The sequence below is a fragment of the Narcine bancroftii genome, chromosome 12 (genome assembly GCF_036971445.1).
Source record: "Narcine bancroftii isolate sNarBan1 chromosome 12, sNarBan1.hap1, whole genome shotgun sequence".
NCBI lineage: Eukaryota > Metazoa > Chordata > Chondrichthyes > Torpediniformes > Narcinidae > Narcine > Narcine bancroftii.
This window is the reverse complement of record NC_091480.1, coordinates 83398622-83424285: the sequence shown is the minus strand read 5'-3', so window position 1 is coordinate 83424285 and position 25664 is coordinate 83398622. Positions and strand designations below refer to the sequence as shown.

At 41.7% G+C, this 25664-nt stretch overlaps 1 protein-coding gene across 4 annotated transcripts in view; it reads left to right on the top strand.

Moving 5' to 3' along the window:
- The first annotated feature begins 6853 nt into the window (after window positions 1-6853).
- stat3 (signal transducer and activator of transcription 3 (acute-phase response factor)) overlaps window positions 6854-25664 on the top strand; it is a 45635-nt gene continuing 26824 nt past the window's right edge. Inside the window, exons 1-5 of one of the 4 annotated variants that reach the window (XM_069907252.1) lie at window positions 6854-7081; window positions 10199-10276; window positions 22588-22738; window positions 23229-23373; window positions 24877-24975. In XM_069907252.1, the coding sequence (XP_069763353.1) occupies window positions 22611-22738; window positions 23229-23373; window positions 24877-24975 (372 nt within the window). In that variant the 5' untranslated portion in view covers window positions 6854-7081; window positions 10199-10276; window positions 22588-22610. Of the gene's footprint in view, window positions 7082-10198; window positions 10277-22582; window positions 22739-23228; window positions 23374-24876; window positions 24976-25664 lie in introns of all 4 variants that reach the window. The other 3 variants (XM_069907253.1, XM_069907255.1, XM_069907254.1) reach the window with 3 other exon arrangements.

Sequence of the window (25664 nt, the reverse complement as noted above, 5' to 3'; positions counted from 1 at the left end):
GCCTTTAGCATGGACAAGTTATTTGCCAAGTCTTTTGTGATAATACTGCCATCTCTAGAAAAACAAACAGCATAGGTTTATCAGCATACGATCCTGATCAAGTAGCCATATCATTGGTCCTTCATAAACATAAGGTAGAAATGCTGGAGCCCCTTATCCAACAACATTATGAGGGCTCCTTTGCTAGTGGTTTGAGAAGGCAGCTCATCATTACCTTTTCAAAGGTAATGAAATGTAGGCCCAAATACTACACAGAAAATGGTGGAGTTATTTTGCTGTAGATTTCACATTTTTTCACTGTATTTTTTCTTTCAAAACTTGAATTTTTATTTGAGTTTGTTCAAGGACATTTGATAGAACTATAAAGTAATTTAACTTAGAGCAGTGGTTTGTACGCATTTTCTTTCCCTATGCTCTGTGATTAGTAAGGGATTACTTAAGGCACTATGTGAGTGGGGAAAAAAAATAGGTCGAGAACTACCACTCTAGACCCAATTGTTACTGAAATATTTTGCTTGAGAAAAATTGTCAGTGGTCCATTTCCTTTAGAGTTATGAAACCGAGCAGATAATAAGTGGTTTTTAGTCAGTTTCTTTCACATCCCACCTTAAGTATTTCCAGTGACTGGTGCCGGACAAAATGGTAACTCTCTGCCTTCCTTATTGTAGATAAAGAATTCCATGTATGTTACATTCTAATGTTACATAATTTTACATAGGGATTAATCTTTAATCCCTTACTAATCACTGAGCACCTATGGCAGAAGGATTACTTAAGGTGGTATGTGAGTGGAAAGAAAAAGTTTGGAAACCACTGACTTAGAGGCTTCAAGTCTTGACTATGACAATTAATCAATGTGAAGAAATGTCTGATGCAAACGATATCCTTAAAATCTGTGCGCAGTATCATCAGGAAATTTGTGCATTGAGTTGGAAGTGAACTTGACATTGCCATCATGAGTGCACAGAGAGGAGAGCAGGGGAATAAGCACGCAGTGTTTTGCTGGTATGATGATATTGAACGCTGAGTTAGCCCCGTAACAAATGGACAACAACCTAATGTAGGTGTGGTCTAGGTGATCTTATGCAGATTGAAGGCTCAACGTGATGGCATCTGACATTGACCTCAAGCTCAAGGTTCCTTTTATTTGAGGTAACATACATGAGAATACTATAACTTTGATGTGCCATGAGCCTGGCACCCCTAACAGCAGGAGAAAGAGAAGAAGCGAGAGAGAGTCCCTTCAGAGTCACTGAGTGTCCATCTGCACCAACTGGCGGGAGGTTTTGTGGACATCATCAACCTCTTGTAACAATAGTCAGGAGTCCACAGATGCTTTAAAAAGACATCCATTATACAGCGAAGAGCCAAGTGATGTACCCCATTGAGAATTGGCCAGTGTCCAGAGGTTGATTATGGACTGGATCAACTCCTATCTCAAGAAGGACCTATTTCAATTTACCTGTCGTCACCCAAGGACCCATATAGGCTCCAGGTGACCTAAAGTCAGGGATTTACAAGCTGCAGGCTGCTGGAGATTGGCTCAGGGGAACCAGATATTGGAGTCAGGATTCAAGAGGGTGCTGAAGCCAAGAAGGGCTCCGGAAGGGCCTCGTGCCCTGAAGGCTGCCTGATCACATTGGAAATTTGGATCCGGAGCTCGGGTGGCCAATGAATTGAGCAGGGGTCTATGCGGCTGCAGAGGCTGCGGGAACGCTGGAGGCGAATCCACGGACACTCAGTGACTCTGAAGGGACTCTCTCTCTCGCTTCTTCTCTTTCTCCTGCTGTTAGGGGTGCCAGGCTCATGGCACATCAAAGTTATAGTATTCTCATGCATGTTACCTCAAATAAAAGGAACCTTGACCTTGAGGTCAATGTCAGATGCCATCACGCTGAGCCTTCACTCTGCGTTAGATCACCTAGACCACACCTACATTAGGTTGTTGTCCATTGTTACAGGGCTAACTCAGCATTCAATATCATCATACCAGCAAAACACTGCGTGCTTATTCCCCTGCTCTCCTCTCTGTGCACTCATGATGGCAATGCCAAGTTCACTTCCAACTCAATGCACAAATTTCCTGATGATACTGCTGTTGTTGGCTGAATAACTGAAAGTAATAAATACAGAATGGAGATCGAGTATCTGATTGGGTGGTGCCAGAACAACAATCTTGCTCCCTACTTCCCCAAAACCAAGAAGCTTTTTGTTGATTTTAGGAAGGAGAGACTGAAGAACCATGCACCTGGCTGCATTGATGGGATGGGGTGAAGAGATTTAGACCTTTCAAATTTCTGGGAGTCCACATTTCAGAAGACTTCTCTTGGGCCGTGAAGAAAGCACACCAATGTCTCTGCTTTGAATGAGTGTGAGGATTTTTAGCATGTTTATCAGACTTCTACGGGAGCATCAGAGCCTGGTTTGGGAACATAAAACGCTCTTGAAGGTAACAAACATAGATAGCTCCATCACGGACTCCCGCCTCCCATCCAGGGCAGATATCTATGTGAGGTACTGCCTCAAGAGGGCAGCCAACATCATTACCGTCTTCTAATTGCTACATTTGGTCATAGGTTTGACTGAAGATGAGCATCTCTACATTCAAGATTAGTTTATTTCCAACAGCTATCAGGCTCTTGAACCTCCTCGAGGTAACTAATCATGGACTACTCCAACAGCGTTATTGCTAAGTTACATTTTCTTGCACGAGAATAATTACAAATATTTCTGATCCATCTATTGTGTTTTTTTTAGTTAAATTAGCTGTCTTGGGGCGACATGGTTTACATAGCAGTTAGCACGATGCTGTTACAGTGCCAATGACCCAGGTTCAAATCTGTTGCTGTCTGTAAGGAGTTTGACCGTTCTCCCTGTGCCTGCATGGGATTCCTCTGGATGTTCTGGTTTCTTCCCACCCTCCAAAACATACAAGGGTTGTAGGTTAATTGGGTGTAATTAGGTAGCAAAGACTGCTACTGTACTGTTAGTGTTGCTAATTTAAAATCTTTGGCTGTTTTTGTAGGTTTTATGTACAAAACACCTGTTCAGCTGCAGCAAGTAAGAATTTCAGATCATATGTACATTCTACAATGTATATGACAATAAACTCATGATCATTATTTTTAAGTAAAACAATTGTTTTGCTCTATGTTCAGTGAAAGCACATGATTTCTTTTTTTTTCTGTTGATATATAGAGTTATGTTGTGAAAAACTACTGTTTTAAGATACAGGCATTGTATTTAAATATAATTTACCTAAGTAAGGAAGTTCATCTTAATTTACTTTTTCAAAGAGATGTAAGAGGCATTTCAGTAGTAGTAATATAACCAGAGGAAAAACCCAACACCCAACCCCAACCCACCAATTTTCCCCTGCAACCGCTGCAACCGTGTCTGCCTGTCCCGCATCGGACTTGTCAGCCACAAACGAGCCTGCAGCTGACGTGGACATTTTACCCCCTCCATAAATCTTCGTCCGCGAGGCCAAGCCAAAGAAAGAAGAATATAACCAACAGTTGATGAATAACCTAGGGTCCTCTTTTATGAAAGCTATATTTAGCTAACTAGATGTTGTCCAGGAAAATATATCCTTGGAATCGTTAATGGAATGTGTACAATTGATTTGTGTGGTTAGAAACACTGAACCAACGTGTGATTCTCTGAGGTCACTCACCACCATGTTAAGCTGCTGTCAGGACAGTAAAATTTGCGAAAGATACACTCACTTCAGTACATAATAATGGCGATTAGAACTATTTACAGGAGCTTTTGATCCATTAAGTAATTAAATTCAATTGTCGCAGTACCTCAATTTTATTTCAGTTGCTTTTAATTGCCTTCCGACAATGTCTAAACCTCGGATGTTGATTGCACAACTGGTTGCTGTAGCCCCTGACTTCTGCTGAAGAGGCATCAAACTGCAATATACTGTAACTGGCTCTCAAATTCCAAGCAGTGCAGGGATCAGAGCCAGAACAGTTTACCAGCAAACGCATGCCAGTCAGGACCTATCTGATCAGAAACAATGCAAAAGTCAAGAGGTCTGACAAATAGCCCCTGTTCACTTTCAGCTTTTAGCAGATGTTTTGCTTTTCATTCTCTATTTCAATTTTGATGCTTGGCCAGTACGTTTGTGAAGAAATAGTAGTCCTTGTGGAGAATCATTAGGGAGTTTAAAATCAGATCAAGTTCTGGCAGATGGAGTGCAGCAGTGAACTTGATAATGCATAATCTCACATGTGGTTGAACTCTGTTATTTTACATTCTTAACCCTACCAATTTACAGTATCTTCAAATTCTGACGAGCTAGGTATTTAATATTTTTCAAAGAATAAAATTAAGTTGAAGCAGAAAATGTGTATTTTGCAAAAAAATCAGTATATTCTGTTATGGAGTATATTATATTTTCTTTGGCTTGGCTTCGTGGACGAAGATTTATGGAGGGGGTAAAAAGTCCACGTCAGCTGCAGGCTCGTTTGTGGCTGACAAGTCCGATGCGGGACAGGCAGACACGGTTGCAGGGGAAAATTGGTGGGTTGGGTGTTGGGTTTTTCCTCCTTTGCCTTTTGTCAGTGAGGTGGGCTCTGCGGTCTTCTTCAAAGGAGGTTGCTGCCCGCCAAACTGTGAGGCGCCAAGATGCACGGTTTGAGGCGTTATCAGCCCACTGGCGGTGGTCAATGTGGCAGGCACCAAGAGATTTCTTTAGGCAGTCCTTGTACCTTTTATATTATATATAGATATGTCTTTAAAAGAGATAGATTGTGGAGGTTTATTTTTTAGGTCACTTCATAAACAGATGCTTACAAAACACATCTCATTTGAAGTGCAAGAGCTATGGACTATTGCTTTGAAAGCAACAGATGGCCAGGCTCAATAAACTGATTCCAGTGCCAGCAATCTGTCTGGTTGCAATTTGTTGTTCTAAGAGAGGTCATGTGGTTTTGCAAAGAGAGAGAGAATTCAGTTCAAGAGTTTTGCAGTGGCTTTTGGGTCTGCAACACAACAAACTGGCAAGCTTGTGGAAAAACCCCATTTTGAAGACAGGTTGTGAGTTCTGTGTTCAGCCTGTTGAAACCCCTTGTAGTCTTTACAAGAATAAATGGCTGGCTAGATTGTTTCTCCTGAAATAAGAGCAATAGGAGGAATTCTGTGGTGACCTGGAAGAAGAGGTTATCATTTGGAAAACCCATGATGGGGCAAGTTTCTTTGGCAAGACACTGAAGTGACTGGTTGGAGGAAATCAGCTTGTGTCCAACAAGCAACGAATTAACTTGGAGAAGTGAGAAGTGAAATTGGACTGTGAATCAAAGAACTTTCCTGAAAATATACACATGCACTTAGAATTAGAAGGGGATTAAGTTAAGTTAAGTTAAAAGTAATAAGTTACAGTTTAATCCTGATTTTATGTTGAAAGAAAATTAAAAGCAAATTTTGTTTAAGTAACCATTTGCCTTGGTGAATTTCTATTGGGGTCCTCCGGACTCATAACAATTCCTATTTTAAGTTTTACCTGACTTTTTGAAATAAAAATTAAATAAATAGAAAATGCCTGTACAAAAGTCAAGTAAAACTTAAAATAGGAATTGTTACGAGTCCGGAGGACCCCAAAACCCAGCAGCAATAGAAATTCACCAAGACAATTTTGATTCCCTAATGGAAATAGTAATTATGGAAGTAGATCCATACATCTCTGAAGATCTGTTCTGGAGCCTTCATGTTGATGCAATCATGACAAAGATTCACCAATGGCTATACTTTGTAAGGAGTTTGAGGAGATTGAGTACTTCACTGAAGACTCTCGGAAACTTCTGGCTGGTGGCATCACTGTCAGGTATCGATGTGCCACCAACACTCAGGAGCAGAAAAATCTCCAGAGGGTTGTCAACTCACCTGACTTCACTCCGTCACGGACGTCTACAGGGAGGCGGCACCTTAAGAAAGCAGCCTCCATCCTCGGGAACTCCCACCGCCCAGGCCAGTCCCTCTTCACTCTGGAACTCGCAGGGAACAGGCAAGTCCGAGGACAGCTTCCTGAATGGACAACGAACCGCAGGCGCCGCCTGACCTTGACTTTTTTAATTGATCTCGTGATTGGCGGGGGGGGGGGGGGCGGTTTATGGAAAAGTCCGCCGACGAATTTCACGGCGCGTTCCTGATGGTAAATTCTGATTCTTTTTTGAAATCGACACTCTTAATAATATTTCATTCTCTTGTGGAAAACCCATGATGGGGCATTTTTGTTCTATTTGGAGAGTAAGCATCCAGAAGGCATTGCAAAAGAAGTGATTCAATACTTTCCCATTCTTCCTATCTGATGATGTGCATAGTTCAGTAATTCTATCTGCATTAGCAAAAAGTCTCAAAAAGGATTTATAAATTTGTCGACTGAGGTAAACAGGTTTAAAATCTTGCTTTAAAATGATGACAATTTGCATGATCTTGCATCGAGGCATATGCATTTCGTGACATGAAAGGAAAGGTTTTGACAACACACTCCCATCAATTCTTTCCCTGGCACCGTCGACGGGGACGAATACGTCATCGCTGCCAGGAACTCAGATGACTTCGCGGTCGCTGTGACTCCAAGAACCCTTCACTCCTCCCCCCGCTCGAGTCGCCTCCCCACGGCGGCCGGCGGGAGGGAGTGGGCGCGAGGGAACAGCCGCGCGGGCCCGAGGGGCGCGACTCTCCACCCACCGCACACCCGCCCCGCGCGCGGTCCCGCCTAACTCCTCCTCCCCTCCCTCCCCTCTCCTCCGCCGATTGGCCGCCGCCCTCGAGCAGGGCCGCGGATGGCCGCTCCTGAGCGGTCGCTTCGGCTGTCCATCAAAGCGAGCAGGCGGGAGGGGAGGTGGTGAATGAAGTTCGTAGCGCCGCCGCCCCCAGGGAGGAGGGGAAAAAAAATCTCATTGAGGCCAGCGATTCGAAGGTTTTCCAGGAACTAGTTTTGAGACCGAGTTCCGTGGCCAACAACAGAAAAAAAAGCGCATTCGGTTCGTCGCCCAGCGGACGGAAGCAAGGATGGTTCGGCCGTAGTGCGAGGGGCTGGCAACTGGTCGGGAGGAGGAGGCGGCGGCAGGTCGGTGTGGGCGCAGGCCGGGGACCTGGGGCTTGGGCCCTGCCTCCGGCCAACGGTGGCCATGCAAAGGGGCCAAGTGGTCCGAGACGCCCAAGTCTCTCGGGTTTGGCTTAGGCCACTGGTTCTCCACCTGCTCTCCTTCCACTCGCATGATTCCTTAAGGGCTGGGCTGGGGTGGGGGGGGGGGGGGTACCTACTGCCATAGGTGGTGGGGGGGCACCTACTGCCATAGGTGGTGGGGGGGCACCTACTGCCATAGGTGGTGGGGGGGCACCTACTGCCATAGGTGGTGGGGGGGCACCTACTGCCATAGGTGGTGGAGGGGGCACCTACTGCCATAGGTGGTGGGGGGGCACCTACTGCCATAGGTGGTGGGGGGGCACCTACTGCCATAGGTGGTGGGGGGTCACCTACTGCCATAGGTGGTGGGGGGGGCACCTACTGCCATAGGTGGTGGGGGGTCACCTACTGCCATAGGTGGTGGGGGGGCACCTACTGCCATGGGTGGTGGGGGGGGCACCTACTGCCATGGGTGGTGGGGGGGGCACCTACTGCCATGGGTGGTGGGGGGGCACCTACTGCCATGGGTGGTGGGGGGGCACCTACTGCCATGGGTGGTGGGGGGGGCACCTACTGCCATGGGTGGTGGGGGGGGCACCTACTGCCATGGGTGGTGGGGGGGGCACCTACTGCCATGGGTGGTGGGGGGGGCACCTACTGCCATGGGTGGTGGGGGGGGCACCTACTGCCATGGGTGGTGGGGGGGGCACCTACTGCCATGGGTGGTGGGGGGGGCACCTACTGCCATGGGTGGTGGGGGGGGCACCTACTGCCATGGGTGGTGGGGGGGGCACCTACTGCCATGGGTGGTGGGGGGGGCACCTACTGCCATGGGTGGTGGGGGGGGCACCTACTGCCATGGGTGGTGGGGGGGGGCACCTACTGCCATGGGTGGTGGGGGGGGCACCTACTGCCATGGGTGGTGGGGGGGCACCTACTGCCATGGGTGGTGGGGGGGGCACCTACTGCCATGGGTGGTGGGGGGGGCACCTACTGCCATGGGTGGTGGGGGGGGGCACCTACTGCCATGGGTGGTGGGGGGGGGCACCTACTGCCATGGGTGGTGGGGGGGGGGCACCTACTGCCATGGGTGGTGGGGGGGGGCACCTACTGCCATGGGTGGTGGGGGGGGCACCTACTGCCATGGGTGGTGGGGGGGGCACCTACTGCCATGGGTGGTGGGGGGGGCACCTACTGCCATGGGTGGTGGGGGGGGCACCTACTGCCATGGGTGGTGGGGGGGGCACCTACTGCCATGGGTGGTGGGGGGGGCACCTACTGCCATGGGTGGTGGGGGGGGCACCTACTGCCATGGGTGGTGGGGGGGGCACCTACTGCCATGGGTGGTGGGGGGGACACCTACTGCCATGGGTGGTGGGGGGGGCACCTACTGCCATGGGTGGTGGGGGGGGCACCTACTGCCATGGGTGGTGGGGGGGGCACCTACTGCCATGGGTGGTGGGGGGGGCACCTACTGCCATGGGTGGTGGGGGGGGGCACCTACTGCCATGGGTGGTGGGGGGGGCACCTACTGCCATGGGTGGTGGGGGGGGCACCTACTGCCATGGGTGGTGGGGGGGGCACCTACTGCCATGGGTGGTGGGGGGGGCACCTACTGCCATGGGTGGTGGGGGGGGCACCTACTGCCATAGGTGCACTATGGTTTGGAAGCTACTATTTCAGGTGGTGGGAGAGTGGAAAGAAAAAGGTTGAGAACCACTGTCTTCGGCTTTAATCAAACCTCAGTGCCTTGGTTTCCAGAATTTTTAAAACATTGCCCCCCCAAAATCCCAGTCCTGTTCAACAGTTGATGTTCAGTGCTGTTGGCATTACAGAGACTATTGCACTAATGGGGGAAGATGACATTAAATAAACTGTTTTCATTTGGCCTCCAGTTACAGGAAGTGGAGTTGAAGTGTGTGGGGTGGGGGGGGGGGGGGGGGTGCAGGGAAGGAAGTTGGTATAAGCGAGTTGCAAGTGTGTTTTTCATCAGTTACTGTTCCTGTTGAAGTCCAACTTGTGCAATAACTTGGTCAGTGAAGACTACTTTTACTTGAATCCAGAAGTGCAAAATGATGTGGACATGTGCAGTGGTTCTAAATACTGATCTTGTGGCTTTTGACGCAAGGGGAAGTGAATGTGGAATTTGTTGGTTGTGTTTCTGCTGCTTTCTAAATCAATACAAACGAGATCGCCTTTCGTTTCATGCATATTGTTTCTTGGATTTGGGTATTTTCACCTTGAGTAAAAGAGAGACAATATTGGCTCATCTGAATGTAGGTTGTTTTAACTGTGAAAGTCTCAACTGCATGTTTGAGAGGGCCCAGCATATAATGAAAATGTGTGTTCTTCAACCTGTTGTCTGATTTTGGTCTCTTGCTTAAGTATGTGGTTAATGATTTTTTTTTGCATTAAAGGGGATGGTCTGATGTTTGTGTCCATGATGTAAATATCTTTGACTAGTTTGATATGTCAAGGTAGAATCCATCTGAGTTGGCATAGTGGGATCTTGAGATGTCCAACAATGACATTTTTTTAAAAAACTCTGGCTAAAACACTTGTTTAACTAATGCCAACTTTTTTTTAAAACAAGTGTGCCCAATTGAGGGTTGTTATCAGTGGACTTGAGGCTTGTCCTAAGATTACTATGTCATGAAAGTTGGGTAAATGTAATTCCTTGAATCCCAAGTAAATTCGAGGGTATTCTTGAACTTTTGAGAAAATTATTACATTGGTTAGAAGAAACAATACTTTCAATGCTTCTGTTCATTTTGGGATAACTGCTGTTAAGCAGGCTAATTGTGATCTATATAAAGGCTGGTTTTAAATAAATTCCTTACCATTTTTAAAGGTTTTTTCCCACATCCCAATTGATCGTGGAAATCAAAATGCCTATAGAATTGATCTTTGATTTTCCTTTCTTTGAGGTGTAGTGAGAAAGTTTCTGATGCAAGCAATGCATAATGCAGCAATGGGATATACTGCAGATAGTCCCATCCCACACCCCCATTAATTCTCATTCTTATCTATTTCACAGTTGTTCATTTTGTGTTTCAGTACTGAAGAATAGAAAAGGTATCCTCTCTTGAGAAAGCATTGGAGAGACATTCTTGATTAACCATTTGAGGAGTTCAGGTAAAGTAATGTTTAAATCAGTGAGCATTTTCTCTCTCCATTCTTGTTTCTCACAGGCTAGTTATTTTAAAAAAATGAATTGTTGAGAATAGTTCAAAAATAATTGAATGTTAATGCAATCCCCAAAGTTGTTTTTGGTGAGATTAATTGTTTTGATGCATACATTTTTAAAGCGTGATCCTGCTTCTGTGCTACTCTTATTTCAGAATTGCCAGATCAGTTTAAATAGAATATTTCAGTCAAAGTGCTGTTTGGATTTTGTGGCATTTCAACCGAGTTATTTGGGTATTGCAAGTTGAATGCACAGTTGAATTTTGCAAAATCATTTTAAAACTAAAACAAAATTTTGAACTTGTAATATTTTGGTTCACTTTAGAAGAATGAGGAAGGATGTTCTGCTTTCAGCTGTCATCTGTTGGTAGTGCCAGAAGTTAATATGAATGTTGCATCATTCCCATTCACTGAACTGAAAAATAAAATCCTGTGAAATTGAGTATTGTTTCTCATAACATCTTGGCTGTATTGAGAGGCAATGCTAGAAATTCAATTTAAAAAGCTGCAAGCAGGTTTAATATAGCTTTTGTTTCAAGTGCTATTTATATTTCACCATGGAGTAGGATGGTTGTTGGTGCCTAGTACAGCTGTTGTTCAGCTTCAGTTTTTTAAAATCAAAAATCCGGAACATTGCAGATACTGGAAATTTGGACTTTTTTTTAAAGTCCAGGAAATATTCAACACAACATAATGCATGTGGAGAAAAGTGTTGACACAAATTGCGATGATGCTTGGCTGAAAAGAGGATGTGACAGTTTGTCAATTGCTGCTACTCTGTTGAGCCAAGATGCATGTGGAAGAGTGGAATGGGAATGACACTGAAATTTTAGGATATGATTGCTGAAAATGTGGAGTAAGTGAATGATGGAGCTACTCAGCAGGTTGGGAGGCATCTATGGATTGAAAGTGACCATCAGCACCAGCCTCTTCTGACACCAACCTTATAACTCATAGACTCCATTAAATTGATTCATTTTAAGTGGTAGCTCTACTCATTTGTATATATCTGGTCTCTTCTCAATCACAGGGATTCCCTTTGTTCTTTCCCCATCTCCCTCCTTGAAGCTTAAAACCTATTTTCTTCAGAATTTTGAAAAATCTTTGATTTGAACCATCTGTTTTCATCACAGATATTGCCTAACCTGCTGAGCATTGGATGTTTTCTGTTTTAACTTACTGTGAGTTTGTATTTGTGATTGCAGTGCATTGTATCTTTATTATGTGTGTTGTACCCAATTCCAATTACACTTGATTTCAAGTTTTATTTGTAAAATTTGAAGTGGTCTTATTTAATCTTGCTCAAATAAAATGAAGGCCTTTTCACTTAATTGGGCCATGTGATGTTTCAATACAATTGTGGAAAAGTTTGTACTGAACTCGAGGGAATGATTTTGTATGCCAATGGTTTGTATTCACTTAATGAAAGGCCGGTAATATGGAAAGTCAGTCTTTTCCTTGGTGTAAGGAAACTCTAAATCTAGGGGACAGTGGTACAAGCTGAGAGGAGAACAACTTCAAGGAAGCCTGAAGTTTTATTTGTCCCCAAGGATGATGGGTATATAGAATTGGCTGCCAGAGAAAGTGGTCGAGGTGGGTACATTAATGTTTAAAAGATTCTCTTGTGGAGAAGAAATGAATGAATTGGAAAGGTTTGGAGGGAAATGAACAATATGCAGGCAATAGGTATAACTAAGGCAGGCACCTTGGCTGGTATGGATAAATTTGGGTGCAGGGTCTGCATTCCTTGCATGTGGAGAGATTTTGTTGTTGTGCTTGGATTTTTTAAACTAATTGGTATTGATCAGTTTCTTTGGATGTGCTAGTTTCACAATCAGATTTTGTTAATAATGCTGTTCTATTCTGGTCTCTTTCTCTCACTCTCCAGATAAACTGACATTGATCTTCTGAATTTTTATCTTTGTAAATTCATTGCCTTCATTCTGCTACTGATCCTAAAATCATTTTAAAAATAAAAATAACTTGCTAATAGATACTACAAGATCTTTCCCCAGGGAGTGATTGTGGCATCCCATCCTTGGAAGCATTACCTCAGGATCAAGGACAACTTGTTTCTACTCTGGATTTTGTGGTAGCTCATGAGGTTGTGGCATCCCATCCTTGTTACCCATTTTCGGAAGCATTGCCTCAGGATCAAGGACAACTTGTGTCTACTCTGGATTTTGTGGTAGCTCATGAGGTTGTGGCATCCCATCCTTGTTACCCATTTTCGGAAGCATTGCCTCAGGATCAAGGACAACTTGTTTCTACTCTGGATTTTGTGGTAGCTCATGAGGTTGTGGCATCCCATCCTTGTTACCCATTTTCGGAAGCATTGCCTCAGGATCAAGGACAACTTGTTTCTACTCTGGATTTTGTGGTAGCTCATGAGGTTGTGCCATCCCATCCTTGTTACCCATTTTCGGAAGCATTGCCTCAGGATCAAGGACAACTTGTTTCTACTCTGGATTTTGTGGTAGCTCATGAGGGTGATGTGGGAACTGCAGACTCTCCCATTAATGGGGCAGGAGGTGACTGATGATCTTGGGCAAGTAAGTGGTTTGTGGGTGAGTGTGAGCACCATCCACTGTTAACAGGGCTTTAGCCATATTGTAGCAGGAATTCCAGACTTTAAATATCTTCATGAGACATCAACTTCAAAATTTGCAACTCCAGAAATGAGCATGAAGCATATTTTTGCCATTAAATATTTCCACTGACAATTTCACAGCAGCAATCTTATTGAGAAGATATAGTGGCATGCACCCATCTGTACATGACAGCACAAGATTGCAAGGTTCCTTTATGTACATAAATGCATAAAATTAGATATTTTTGCTTGCCCATTGCCCCTACAAATAAGAGAAAGAGAATTAAGTGTCCCCTCCAAGACACCATTTTCTGGATTTGGCTCCTATGTTTCGGTAACCTCTGCAGTTTTCTGCCAGTTCCAAGGGTGAACGTGAGCTTCTGGTTCTACACCTCCGATATTATCAGAAAGCTGTTAACGCTTGGGGCCCTTTGGGAGACCTGCTCGATATTGGCACCCTCACAAATCCCAGTCTTGATAGATTCCTGCTTCCCATGAACTAGTCTAAAGAGGCATGCAACCTGGTGTGAGACTTTCAGCCTCTGAACCCCCTCACTGGTCTGCCTCTATGGTCACCCCTGTATGGTTCTCTCCCAGGCATATTCTACTCTTATTGCCTGCATCAGTCGTCTGCTCCCCAAGAGTACGCACCCTTTGGGCTGCCATTTTGGACGCCGATCTCTTGTTAACAAAAATACCACCACCAACCCCTTTGACAGACCCTTTATTACCTGCACAGGATCATTGGCATAATGATCAGACATTGGGAGTGCTTTGTGTCAGATCCACCCTCTCCTGGGTCCGCATCAGTGGTCGTGTTGCGAGAGCATTTACAACGGCACAAGCATTTTTGTTACATCTTCTGTAGAACTGGAGGATTTAATTTCCATTTATTAAACGTGAAAGTCTGCATGTACTATAATATTTTGTAATTAACTCTAGCACCCTTTAGAGAATGAGGGCAAAGTAGCAATGATTTTAATATATATTGCTTATATGGTGCTTTATTTTTCTCTAGTTATTCTGCGGTCTTCAAGTACCTAGAGAGGAATATTGTGCTTTGGATCTGGTCATGGGAATTTAATTAATATGGGATTAATAAATGAAACAATTTATTTAAAAACTATTTGAATGCTTACTGTGTTGGGCATAGGTTATAAGAATTGAATACAAGTGTGAAAGAGTTGAATTCGTCCATTTCTTTGAAGGAGAGTGGCTGACTTGAGTCATTAGGCCTTTTCACACATAGGCGAACAGTGACCCTACTTGGACCAGAGTGAAATTCCAGGGAAGGCAAGACTCCCTGGGCCTTTCACACCATGGTCAAATTCCCTGTAATTTGCCCTTCCTGGCAATTTGGGAGGGGCTCGCCCCCAGCGATGACTTAATGAGTGACGCATTAAGCACTCACAGGAAGTCCTACTGGAGTCTGAAGATTCTGTTATAGAGCAATTAAGAAATAGCAGAATGAACTGATTTTATTGAAGGCAAATTGAGGTTGACATTGCTTGATGATGATGCAGCATTCAAGTGCTGATGTCACAGTGCTTCCACGCTTCATATGCAGATCCATACCTCAGGTAGAGGGTGGGTCACAAAAATTACCTGGGCTGTGGACCTGGGTAATTTTCCCAGGGTGATATTTTCATACTCCCAGTTCATGGGAGGGTTCCTGGGAATCCCCATTTTACATGGTGGTGTGAAAAGGCCTACTGCTAGTCACCATGAAGGAATATGGTTACAGACATTAGTACAGTAGTTTCATTATGAAAATCGGAAACTACATGTATTGTACTAGATATCTGAAATAAAAACAAAACATTTTAACCACGTAGATCAGGCAGCATCTGTGGAAATGAGTTAATGTTTTGGGTCGAAGGCAATTTGTGAGAACTGAGAAAGATTGAAACAACTTTGTTTTAATCTTGTGCAGAGGATGGGGAAGACCAGTTTCATCAACCTATTTTGTAAACTGGTTATCTTTTAAACTACAAAGCATGAACCAATTAATGCAAAATTATTACAGTGCCAGTGATCTGGGCTTTAAATTTGGCACCGTCTCCAATGAGTTTGTGCATTCTCTCCTGTGATCACGCGGGCTTCCTCCAGATGCTTTGATTACCTCTTGTGTTCCAGAGATGTGGGGTTAGCAGGTTAATTGGTCAGGTAGTTGTGTTTGGGTGGCATTGACTCATTGACTGGGGCTTTTTTCTCTGGAGTGTAGAAGATTGAGGGGGGATTTGATGGAGGTGTTCAAGATTTTAAAAGGGACAGTGAGAGTCAACGTGGATAGGCTTTTTCAATTAAGAGTGAGGGATATTCAAACCAGAGGCCATGGTTTGAGATGGCAGGGGGAAAATTATAAGGAGAAATTTCTTCACGCATAGGGTGGTTGGCATGTGGAATAAGCTTCCAGCAGAGGTGGTTGAAGCAAGGGCATTATTTACATTTAAGGAAAGACTGGATAATTACATGGATGGGAGAGGATTGGAGGGGTATGGACCAGGGGCTGGTCAGTGGGACTAGGAGGGTGGGGATTTGTTCTGGCATGGACCAGTAGGGCCAAACTGGCCTGTGCTGTATATGGTTATATGGTTATAAAAGTCTGCTATTGTGCTGTATCTCTAAATTGTGTTTGGGTGGCATTGGCTCGTGGGCCAGAAAGGCCTGCTATTGTGCTGTATCTCTAAATTAAACTATTATTATTAAATGGTACATGATTGCAGAGGAGAAATTGAACTTCGATCAGCAACTGCAAATTGTCAAGTACTGTAATTCTGCATATTTGAGCTCATTGAAGTCGTGTACAGCTATGAGCATAACCTGCAGTTATTTTCACACAGTTTCTAATGCTAAATATAAATTTTGACATCCATATTTGCACTTATTCCAATTATAATAGTTTAGAAATGATTACTGATCTATTTGAATATTTCTACTGTCATTAAAATTGTTCATACTATCGTTTTTTTTTCTCAACTAAGTAATTTGTTTTGTCTTGGAAATCTTCAGAATTTTATTCTGAAATAGAAATATCTGCCTTCAATAACTTATAGAAGTAGGAAAAGGGAGCTAAGTACAGACAGAACTTTTGTACTTGATTTAATGCAAGATATCAAATGTATAGTTCTGCCTTTATAACTTTTGGAGATGAAAACTGCTTGTATTTGTCTGAGGCCTTTGTTTTGGCCAAAGTAACCTATAGTATTTCACAGGATTATTAGGGGAATATGACCAAAAACTTCTTTGAAGTAAGAAAATGAAAAAGGCAGAAAGATGGAGTGGCAATTCCATTTTCTCATCTGTGACTCTTAAGGATGAACGGGCAAGAATTTGAGAAGGATTGTGAGACTGGAGGGGATGAGACCATATAGGGATTTGAAATGGGATGTTGCTCAAGCAGGGGAATGGATGATTGAATGGAACAGCAGTGTTTTGGATAATTATGTCTTGGTGGCAAGAGACAAGATATCTTGATTGGGTATGTTGGAATTGCCAAGTCTAGAAGTAGATGTGGGGTGACAGTTGTCACACTAAATGTTATCAATATAAATAAAATGTGAATCTTGAGTGTAATATAATGGAGTAGTATCAAGCAAAGAGTGTTTATGGTGGTTTTGGTTGCCCAAACATTTCACTGGAAGAAATTTTCTGTTTAGTGCAGACCTGGCTGCTGGAGATTAAGTTTGGGTACCATTAATGTATGTGGAAGTTGACTCCCATATTTACTGATGTTGCTGAGAAGCTGAATGTGGATGAGATGATGAGTGGTCCTTAGGATGGGTTTTTGAGGACCACCAGTGATGGAGATGAAAGCCAGGAGGAGCTGTTTCTAGTCTTTTTTTTAGTCCAGAACTCCTGGAAGTTATTCTTAATTATTAATGAGCTTGCATTTCATATTTAGTTGATCCTGGCTGCTGCCGCTCCTGAGGTCAACTGACCTCTTGCTCCAATCAGCTTTTAGCCATTGACATTTTCAGACAGTAACTGTACAATTAAGTTGAGTAAAGCTTGGAAAGCACCAAGTTTTTCATTCTCACAACTATTTACTCAACTTGACGGAGACAGTGTGGAGGCCCAAGAACTTAAACATTGATCCCAGCTCACCTATAGCTGCCAAGGAGTGGCGACACTGGCATACGATTTTCAAGAACTATGTCGACAACTATGAGGACAAGATACCAAACAAGTACAGAACACTTTTAGGCTGTGTGAGTTGCAATGTTTTAGAATACTTAGTCAAAATTTTCACATCCTTCTATCTCCAAGTTGGACAGTTTATATGTGAAGACTCCCAATGAGGTTTTTGCCAGACATTTACCGGCTACCAGGCAGCAAAATCCAGGAGAATCATTAGATGATTTCTTCAGGAAGTTGGTAAAGTTGAAGTGAAACTAATTTTTGAGATCATCGTGTGTAGCAGCGTGAAAATGAGGCAGTGCGTGACACGTTCATTGTTGGCATTGCCCACCTGCAATACGCCAGTGTCTCTTGGAAAACAAAACAGTGGACCAACAGTCTGTTTACTGAAGAAGTCCTACCCTGGTTTGTCCTCAAAGTACAATACCCAACATTTGTCTGCGTCAACTTTCATCTGCGTCAACTTGTATGACATAAAGAGAGCTTTTGGCACATTGTCCTTCATAAATCAAAGTATTGAGCAGGAGTTGGCATGAAGTTATAGAAGACATTGGTGAGGCCAAATTTGGAGAATTGTGTTCAGTTTTCGTCACCTAACTACAGGAAAAAATACTGTATCAATAAGATGGAAAAAGTGCAGCAAAAATATGGAAGGATGTTGCAAGGACTTTAGGAGCTGAGTTATAGGAAAAGGTTGAATAGGGTAGGAGTTTATACCCTGGAGTGTCAAAGAATGAAGGGAGATTTGATAGAGATGTACAAAAATGAGGGATCAGAACATAAGCAGGCTTTGTTTGCTGAGGTTAGGTGAGTCAAAAATGTGAGAACATGGGTTGAAGGTGAAGGATGACATGCTTAAGGGGTGCATTCAGGGGAGCTTCATTCAGGGTGTGGTGAGTGTGGAATAAACAGCCAGTGAAGGTGGTGACGAAGGGTTCAATTTCAGGCAACATTTAAGAGGAATGTGAATAGGAGGGGTATGGCAGGCTAAGGTCCAGATGCTGTCTCCAAACACAAAAGAGAGAAAATGTATGAACCAATCTAGGAGGAATTGCTAAGACATGAGGAGATGTTGGGTTAGGCTATGGCCAGACGAGAACAAAGAGTACCATGACTGAGAATGTCGGAGACAAAGAAAATATATAAACCAATTCAGTAGGAAGGTTAAGGCATAAGGAGGTGTTGAGTAGAACAGAAGGCTATGGCCAGATGAGTACAAATAAATAATTAGAAATATATGGGGTAAGAATTGATTTCTGATCAAAACAACAGGATATTCTGGCCTTGAGGATTAAGATGGGAGCTCTACTCCCCAGATATCTGCAGAGCAGGAAATTACTTGATATAAATCTTATGCAAGGAATCTAGCAAAGAAAGCCAACTTTTGTTCAGTGTAATAATGTTGATCTATATAAACAGAAGAGACTGGACAGTAGGAGTCAGTCTTGGGGAATAGCTCACTGTGCAGGTGACCTATGAACTAACGACTGAACCAGAGCTCTGTTGAGCTTTATTCTTGTGCTGTGTAATAAACTGATTGTTGAACTGAATACCTTCTCCTATCACTTCATTTAACGAACACGCTGGACTCAGACGACACATAGACCAAATTAAGGGTAGGGTAAAGCCAGATTTTTTTTCTCTCAGCTACTGAGCACAATGCATTTTTAATGTCACCCACTAAGAAAACAATCTATTGGCGGATTCATCACCATTCTTTGTCAATGGTGTTTTCCCTGAAGCCATACTCTTGAGAGTAAATGTATTTTAAAAATGTGCATACTGCTGATTTGGAGATTTTGAGTAACTTTCGGTACAGGCTTCTTTTAAACAAAGAGACCTTGATGTTTAGGAAATGATGGTTTGCCTACCTGATGTAAATATCATGGGGGAGGCTATGAATATGCATTAACTGGGAAATTTTACTTTCTGAAGTCGCAATCAATTTTGTCCTATTAAACACTTTTGTTTTCATTGAAAATTTTCTTAAGCAGTTTTAAGCCCCTTTTACACTTGCATCCCACTAAATTGGCTGTTCATTGTCCTGGCATAGGAATTGGGGTTTGGCTTTTCACACTTGACCACTCTTAACTGGGACACTGCACGCATTCACACTTGGGGTTAGGACTGTTCTACCTTCTACCAGTGATGTCATGATGCATCGAGCTATGGTCAATCTGCCTTAAATCCTGATCAATGTATTATGATCTTGTATTTGACCATAATTAATTATGCCTAATTGTAACATAATTAAGCTTTATGTACAGCACAGTATGAGCCCTTTAGCCCCTGTTGTTGTGTTGACCTATATAAACCTTTATAAGGGACTGTGGTAAGGATTAATGGACAATTTTTAAATAGCGTGGGGAAAGATGGTAGCATATAAGCGCACAATTTTAAACCGAGTGGGAAAGTTGGTTGCTTTTCCCACAGCCTTTATAAATTGTGTGCTCTAGCGCTACCAACTTTCCCACTCGGTTTAAAATTGTACATTATTGCTATTTATTCGCTCTTGCTGCGACTTTTTCATGGCAAAATTTATACCTTAATTTTAATTTCTCTTCTCGTTCCTGCACTCGTGTAAAAACTTGGGTCATTTCAATCCCTCAATGCCATTGCCTGTTTCACATTTGAATGATTACAATGCGGGTGTCTGCAGACGCCAGGAATTGTACTGGGGGTCAAGGCCATCTATCCTTGGTGTGAGATGACGTCATCTGACGCAGGTGTTGAACTGATTTTGCTTTCGCACTTGACACTTTAAAGGCCAATTGGCGTTTGCTTCCTGGGATCTCTTGCAAGTGTGAGAGGGGCTTTACTGTTTATTAACTCACACAATAGAACAATCTATGCTTCACTGGATATGGTTTCATTTTGTTTTCTTCATGAAGTTCCACTGCATGGTTTGTAATTTGTATTTGACAGATGCATTACTCAGTAATTTAAATGTTCCTTAATCATAATTTTAGATGTGAAATCTGCTCCCCATGCCAAACAACCAGTGGTGGGGAAAATGTATTTCTATTAACTCTAATTCTAGCTCCTTTTAATTGAACCCATATCTATTCCTCCATAACAAACCATGCCTTGAATATGAATTCTTGCAATCTAAATGAATTTCTATTCTTGTATATAAATTTACAAAAATGTTAGTTTTCTGTTTTAATGGTGCTAATCTTGTAGTTACCCACCTTTTGGACAGTTTCACCAATTCTTTTATAATTTCAAATTTCTAAAAGAGTAAACTTTAATGTCAAAAAGATTGTACAGTCCAAAAAATTGGATTGCATCCTCTTAGAAATTGTCATTGACCTGAAAACTGCAGTCGGTTATGATTTTAATTCAGTGGTATATTGTATAGTTTTGTTTCACTACTTGTTCTCTTATGGCTTTGCAAGATCAAAAGATTTTTGCCTTGTTTCACATTTATAAATGGAATGAATCTGGGTCAATTATAATTTATTTTGCTTGTATCTCGTCATTTTGGATATTTCTGTTTTATTCGGTAGCAGTTTTCTAAAGCCCTTTCAAATCTGAATAAATTGTATGCAAGTAAGAGTCTGCTGTCGTGTACAAAGTACAGACGACCAACATTCTGAAGTTAAATTACCACAAGAAAAGATAAGAAATATAAAAATGTAGATGGATAAATATTAAGTTGTAGTTGCTTTGAAAACATCAGTTTTAATGGTGCAGGTAGGTCTTTAGGTGGTCCTGGAGTAGCTTACTGCTAGGGTAGTACAGGGAGGCTTAAGAGCCTGAAAATTGTTTTTTTAAAAACTATTCTTGAACTTGGAGGTTGTTGTCTTCAGTCTTTTGTACTTTCTGACTGAAAGTAGCAGCAAGAAGAGATTGCAACAAGGGTGACAGGGATCCTTTATAATATTGACAGCTGCCTCACATGAATAGATGGGAAGTTGGTGCCTGTGTTGGACTTTGTTAGGTTTCAAATGTTCTGAAGCCTTCTGAGTTCAGGGGATCCAAACTAAGCTGTGATGCAACCATTCAGTAAACTTACCACAGTGCACCCGTGAATGTTACAGTATTTTACATGACCAATCACAGAATTCTTGGAAAGTGGGTACACTGATGGGATGAATCCAAGCGAGGGCCTGGAGTTTAACACCAGCCTGAGGGTGCTTCCCTTCTGTGTGGCTTCAGTGGCCTTTGATTTGTGGTTTGTTTATTACATCTTTGCTTAAATGTTAGCAGATTATCTTCTGTTGTCGCTGGGGTAGGAAACAAAAGTGAAAGCATGGACAATTAAGTATTCAGATCAAGAGAGAATAAAAAAAGTGAAATTTGTTTTGGAAGTTTTAAGAATGGGATTTCTATAAAGCCTTTTGCAGCTTCCATATATGCAAAAACATCTTCATTGAAAGCCTGTTTTTTAAAGTGATGCTATTAATAATGTTTCAGCAAATTTAGATGCAACAAGCTTACACTAGTCAGATAGTGACAGAAGGATAAATATAGGCCAGGATTATTTGCATCCATCTGAATACCTGAAGAGAGCGTAGATTTAGTGTGCCACCTGAAAAATGGCACCTCCTGGTATGAGTACTTCATCAGTGTAGCCTGAATTTTAGTCCTTCACTTTGGAATGGCATTTGACTTGGAATATTCTCCTGATTAAATGGCATCTAATGATGAGATCACTTTTTAATACATCCATTTTAGAGTCAAAATGTAAACATAATACAGAGAACAAAATGTCATCATAAATTTTGTCCTTTAAATTGCAATTTGCAACTGAAATTTTAAAAAGGCAGGGTCCATTCATATTTTTAAAGAGCCATTTTCTTGACTAATTGTGTGTACAGTATATCTGCATATTGGGCTAAGTCAAGAAATGCTTGAATATTTCTGCTATTAACAATTGAAATATTTCCTTTCTATATTTTCAATTTGGAAAGGGGTGGCTGGTGATGAAATATTTTGCAGGGAATACTATTCATTGTTTGAAAATTACTGGTTCCTTTTTCACTTGAAATTATGGAAATGTTTTAAAACTAAGGGATAGTAAACTCTATTTGCCATTTTTAAAAAAAGAGAATGGCATTTCTTTAAATAACCAATCTGTCATCTCCTGCATTTTGAAAAATAAATTGGATATTAACAATTTTTTTCTTCTTAATAGCATTATAGAATTATCTGGTTTTTTATTATTTGCAAACCAAGTAAACATTTCCCATAAATGACAATTGGGTGGAACTTGCTGTCCACTTGGGCTGGAAGATTTGCATAATTTCCTGAATGTTTGCATTATTTCTGCAATTCCATAATATGGATTTTGTAGATGAAGGTATCTCTTGCTTCTTTGGGGAACTTTCTGAATATAATTGCAACATTGTAGAAACATCTAAATAGGCAAGTGTTGCCATTGTATTGAACATGAAATTTAATGGTATTCTCTTGAGCCTCAGCATTTCAATATTTTGAAAGTGACTTACTATGGAGACTGTTTAAATTTGAGAAATTTTAAGTTGCTTATTGTCACTTATTGACTTTTTTTTCTGTCTTAGAACAGTTTTCTATAATACCTTCCCTATAATGGCCCAATGGAATCAATTACAACAGTTGGATACCAGGTATCTGGAACAACTGCACCAACTATACAGTGACAGTTTTCCTATGGAGCTGAGACAGTTTTTGGCAGCTTGGATTGAAACTCAGGATTGGTAAGTTTGACAAATTTTATGTGGCACAAGATTTTGTTAAACAAAATGATGCAAACTTAAGGAGCTGAATTTCTTTTTTGTTATTGATCTAGGGCCTGCTTTCTTTTGCCAGTGTGCTTTTCGCCATGGCTAAATGTCCCTGTGTTGTTTTTAAAACATTTTAAATTAATATTAATACATTTCTCCTGTACTTTCATTAATCTTTGCAATGGGTTAGAAAGTTAATTTATCTTGGGGGATGGGGAGACAAAGGTCATAAACCAGGAGCAGTTCTATGGAATTTAGCAACTTCAGATCACCAACAGTGCCAATTTTGTAAAAAGGTATAATCTAGAAATCTTTTTAATGTACAGTAGCTTGCAAATAAATGCATTTTAAAGATTTTGATGAATTTCTCAATTTTTAGATATCTTATTGAATTGGTCTTGATTCATTTGGTTTTCTATTAGCCAGAATGTTCATTTTGTAATTGAAGTTATTTAAATTCCAGGGGCTATGCTGCCAGCAAGGAATCACATGCTACATTGGTGTTCCACAACCTGTTGGGTGAGATTGATCAACAGTACAGCAGATTTTTGCAAGAATCCAATGTCTTGTATCAGCATAATCTGAGGAAGATTAAACAGTACCTCCAGGTATTTGGTCTACTGTTGAATTATCAATGTTAAAATTCAAAATTTACTGATTTGTGGAGTTTGGATAGTCTTAGTACAATGAGAATAACTGATATCGCTTGCAGTTTTTATTTAAAATTCAATAAAGCCCATGTCCAAAGATCTTTAGCAGAAATTTAAGGATGAACCCCTAGAACACATGTCAAACTCAGGCTTGCAGACCAAATTTGGCCCGTGATATAATTATATTTGGCCCGCAAGATCATATCAAATATGTATTAGAGCTGGCCCGCTGGCCGCCGCGCCAGTATAGCGCATGCACAGCTAATACTACAAATCCCAGAATGCTTTGCAAATGCATTGGCGTCAGCCCGCTAATCACCCCCACCTCCTCTCTTTACTTTCATTAACATCTGTGACCTGTCGCCAAACTCACATGTAATAAACCCCTTACGAAAAATGGCCAAACGAAAGACAGAAAACAGGACCTTTCAGGACAGGTGGGAGGCAAACTCTGACCCCAGAGTTTGATGAACTTGCATCTAAGAAGAGATGCCAAGTATCTGGTTTACACCCAGGTGCATCAGAGTAAATCACAGCTAAGCTTGGATTAATATTTTCTTTGGTTAACTTTGGACTGTTCATAGTTGAAAGATTGGATTTTCATTGAAGCAAGTTGTTATTTTTTTGACTTGTTGGCTTGTGAAAAAAAATACATTTAAAAGGAGCTTAAAGGCTAAAGAGAAATATTTGTTGAATATTTTATTTCTCATTTGTTAATGCTTCTTCTGGAAAGAGTTTAATCAAAACTATTAAACATTTATTTTAATAAGAAAAAGTTTAACATTACATATGTTAAAAGAAGAGAAAACATGAAGATGTTGTTGAAAGTTTTCAATAAATATTTAGTTTGGCCCACGACTTAATCCAAGTTTTTAATTTTGGCCCTCTGTGAATTTGAGTTTGACACCCCTGCCCTAGAATAATGGTTATTTATTTTTCTTCATTATCAATATAAAACTACTATTTGCAAATTTTACCTCTGCTCTCCCTGATTAGCTTGTGTCCCTGCTTAAAGATGCAGCAATTTTCCCCCAGTGAAAGTGGTAAAGATTTGAACTTTATTCACTATTAATAAAACTTATTTGAGATGGGGACAGGTAATATTTGAGTAATTTGTGGTCATCCCTGTTCATAATGCCTAGTTGCTTTGAGACTTTCCAACCTTGTGGTTTCATTTATCAGTTGTCCTTGTTGAAGTGGAGGCAATTCTGTAAGCATTCCCTGCTACTGCTATAATTAATCTGGAAAAAAATTTTTGCATGCCTTCAATTGGTCTTAAAGCTTCTGTTTACAAATTTCATGGGATATGGTCATCGTATTTCTAAAAACAATGGCAATTTTCGCAACCAACCAAAACATGGTGAAAAGATGAGTCTCCATAATCATTTTTGTTTATTTGAATGGGTTTAGCCTTCCAAAAACTTTATTTAAAAAAAAACTAATAATTCTTTATTTTTCCAGAATAGATATTTGGAGAGACCCATGGAAATTGCACGAATCATAGCAAGATGCTTATGGGAAGAGGCTCGTCTCCTTCAGGTTGCTGCATCTGTTTCACAGGTAAATGGTCTTAACAAAGTAATAGAAATGTTATCCCCTCCAAAAGGTAATACAGGTTGAACTTATTATCTGGTTCTCTGTGGTCTGGCAACTTCAGTGGACTGAATCTGTTGCCATTAGTACAAACTCCTTACAGACGGCACAGGACTAGAATCCTGGCCCTGATTACTGGCACTGTAAAGGTTGAATCTGCCGTGATCAGGACCTGGGTTCGAGTCCTGTGCTGTCTGAAAGGAATTTGTTCAAGCGATGGTAGATTCAACCTTTGCAGCGCCAGTGATTGGGACCAAGGGTCAAGTCCCACACTGTCTGTAAGGAGTTTATACTAACGTCCCAATCACTGGTGCTTTAAAGGCACTTCACTAACAGCTATGCTGACCGTGCCGTCCCACAGTATTATTTCCTGTTTTAAGCTTTGTTCTATCTTTTGATATGTTTGCATTGGGTGGGGGGTGGGGGGAGGTGTTCCCCTTAGGGGTCAATTTCTATTCTCCAACACTTTCATGGTCCAGCAATAGCCAGGACCTGACCATTGCTGGGTTAGAGGTTCAACCTGTATAAATCTTGGTGTGCAGCAGCTTTCATTTTCATGCTCCTTTGTACTACATTCTATTGAAGCTGTAGGAATGAAAAAGAATTAAGGGATGGAATGGTTAGGAAAATGTACACAGTTCTCAGTAGCTGTAATT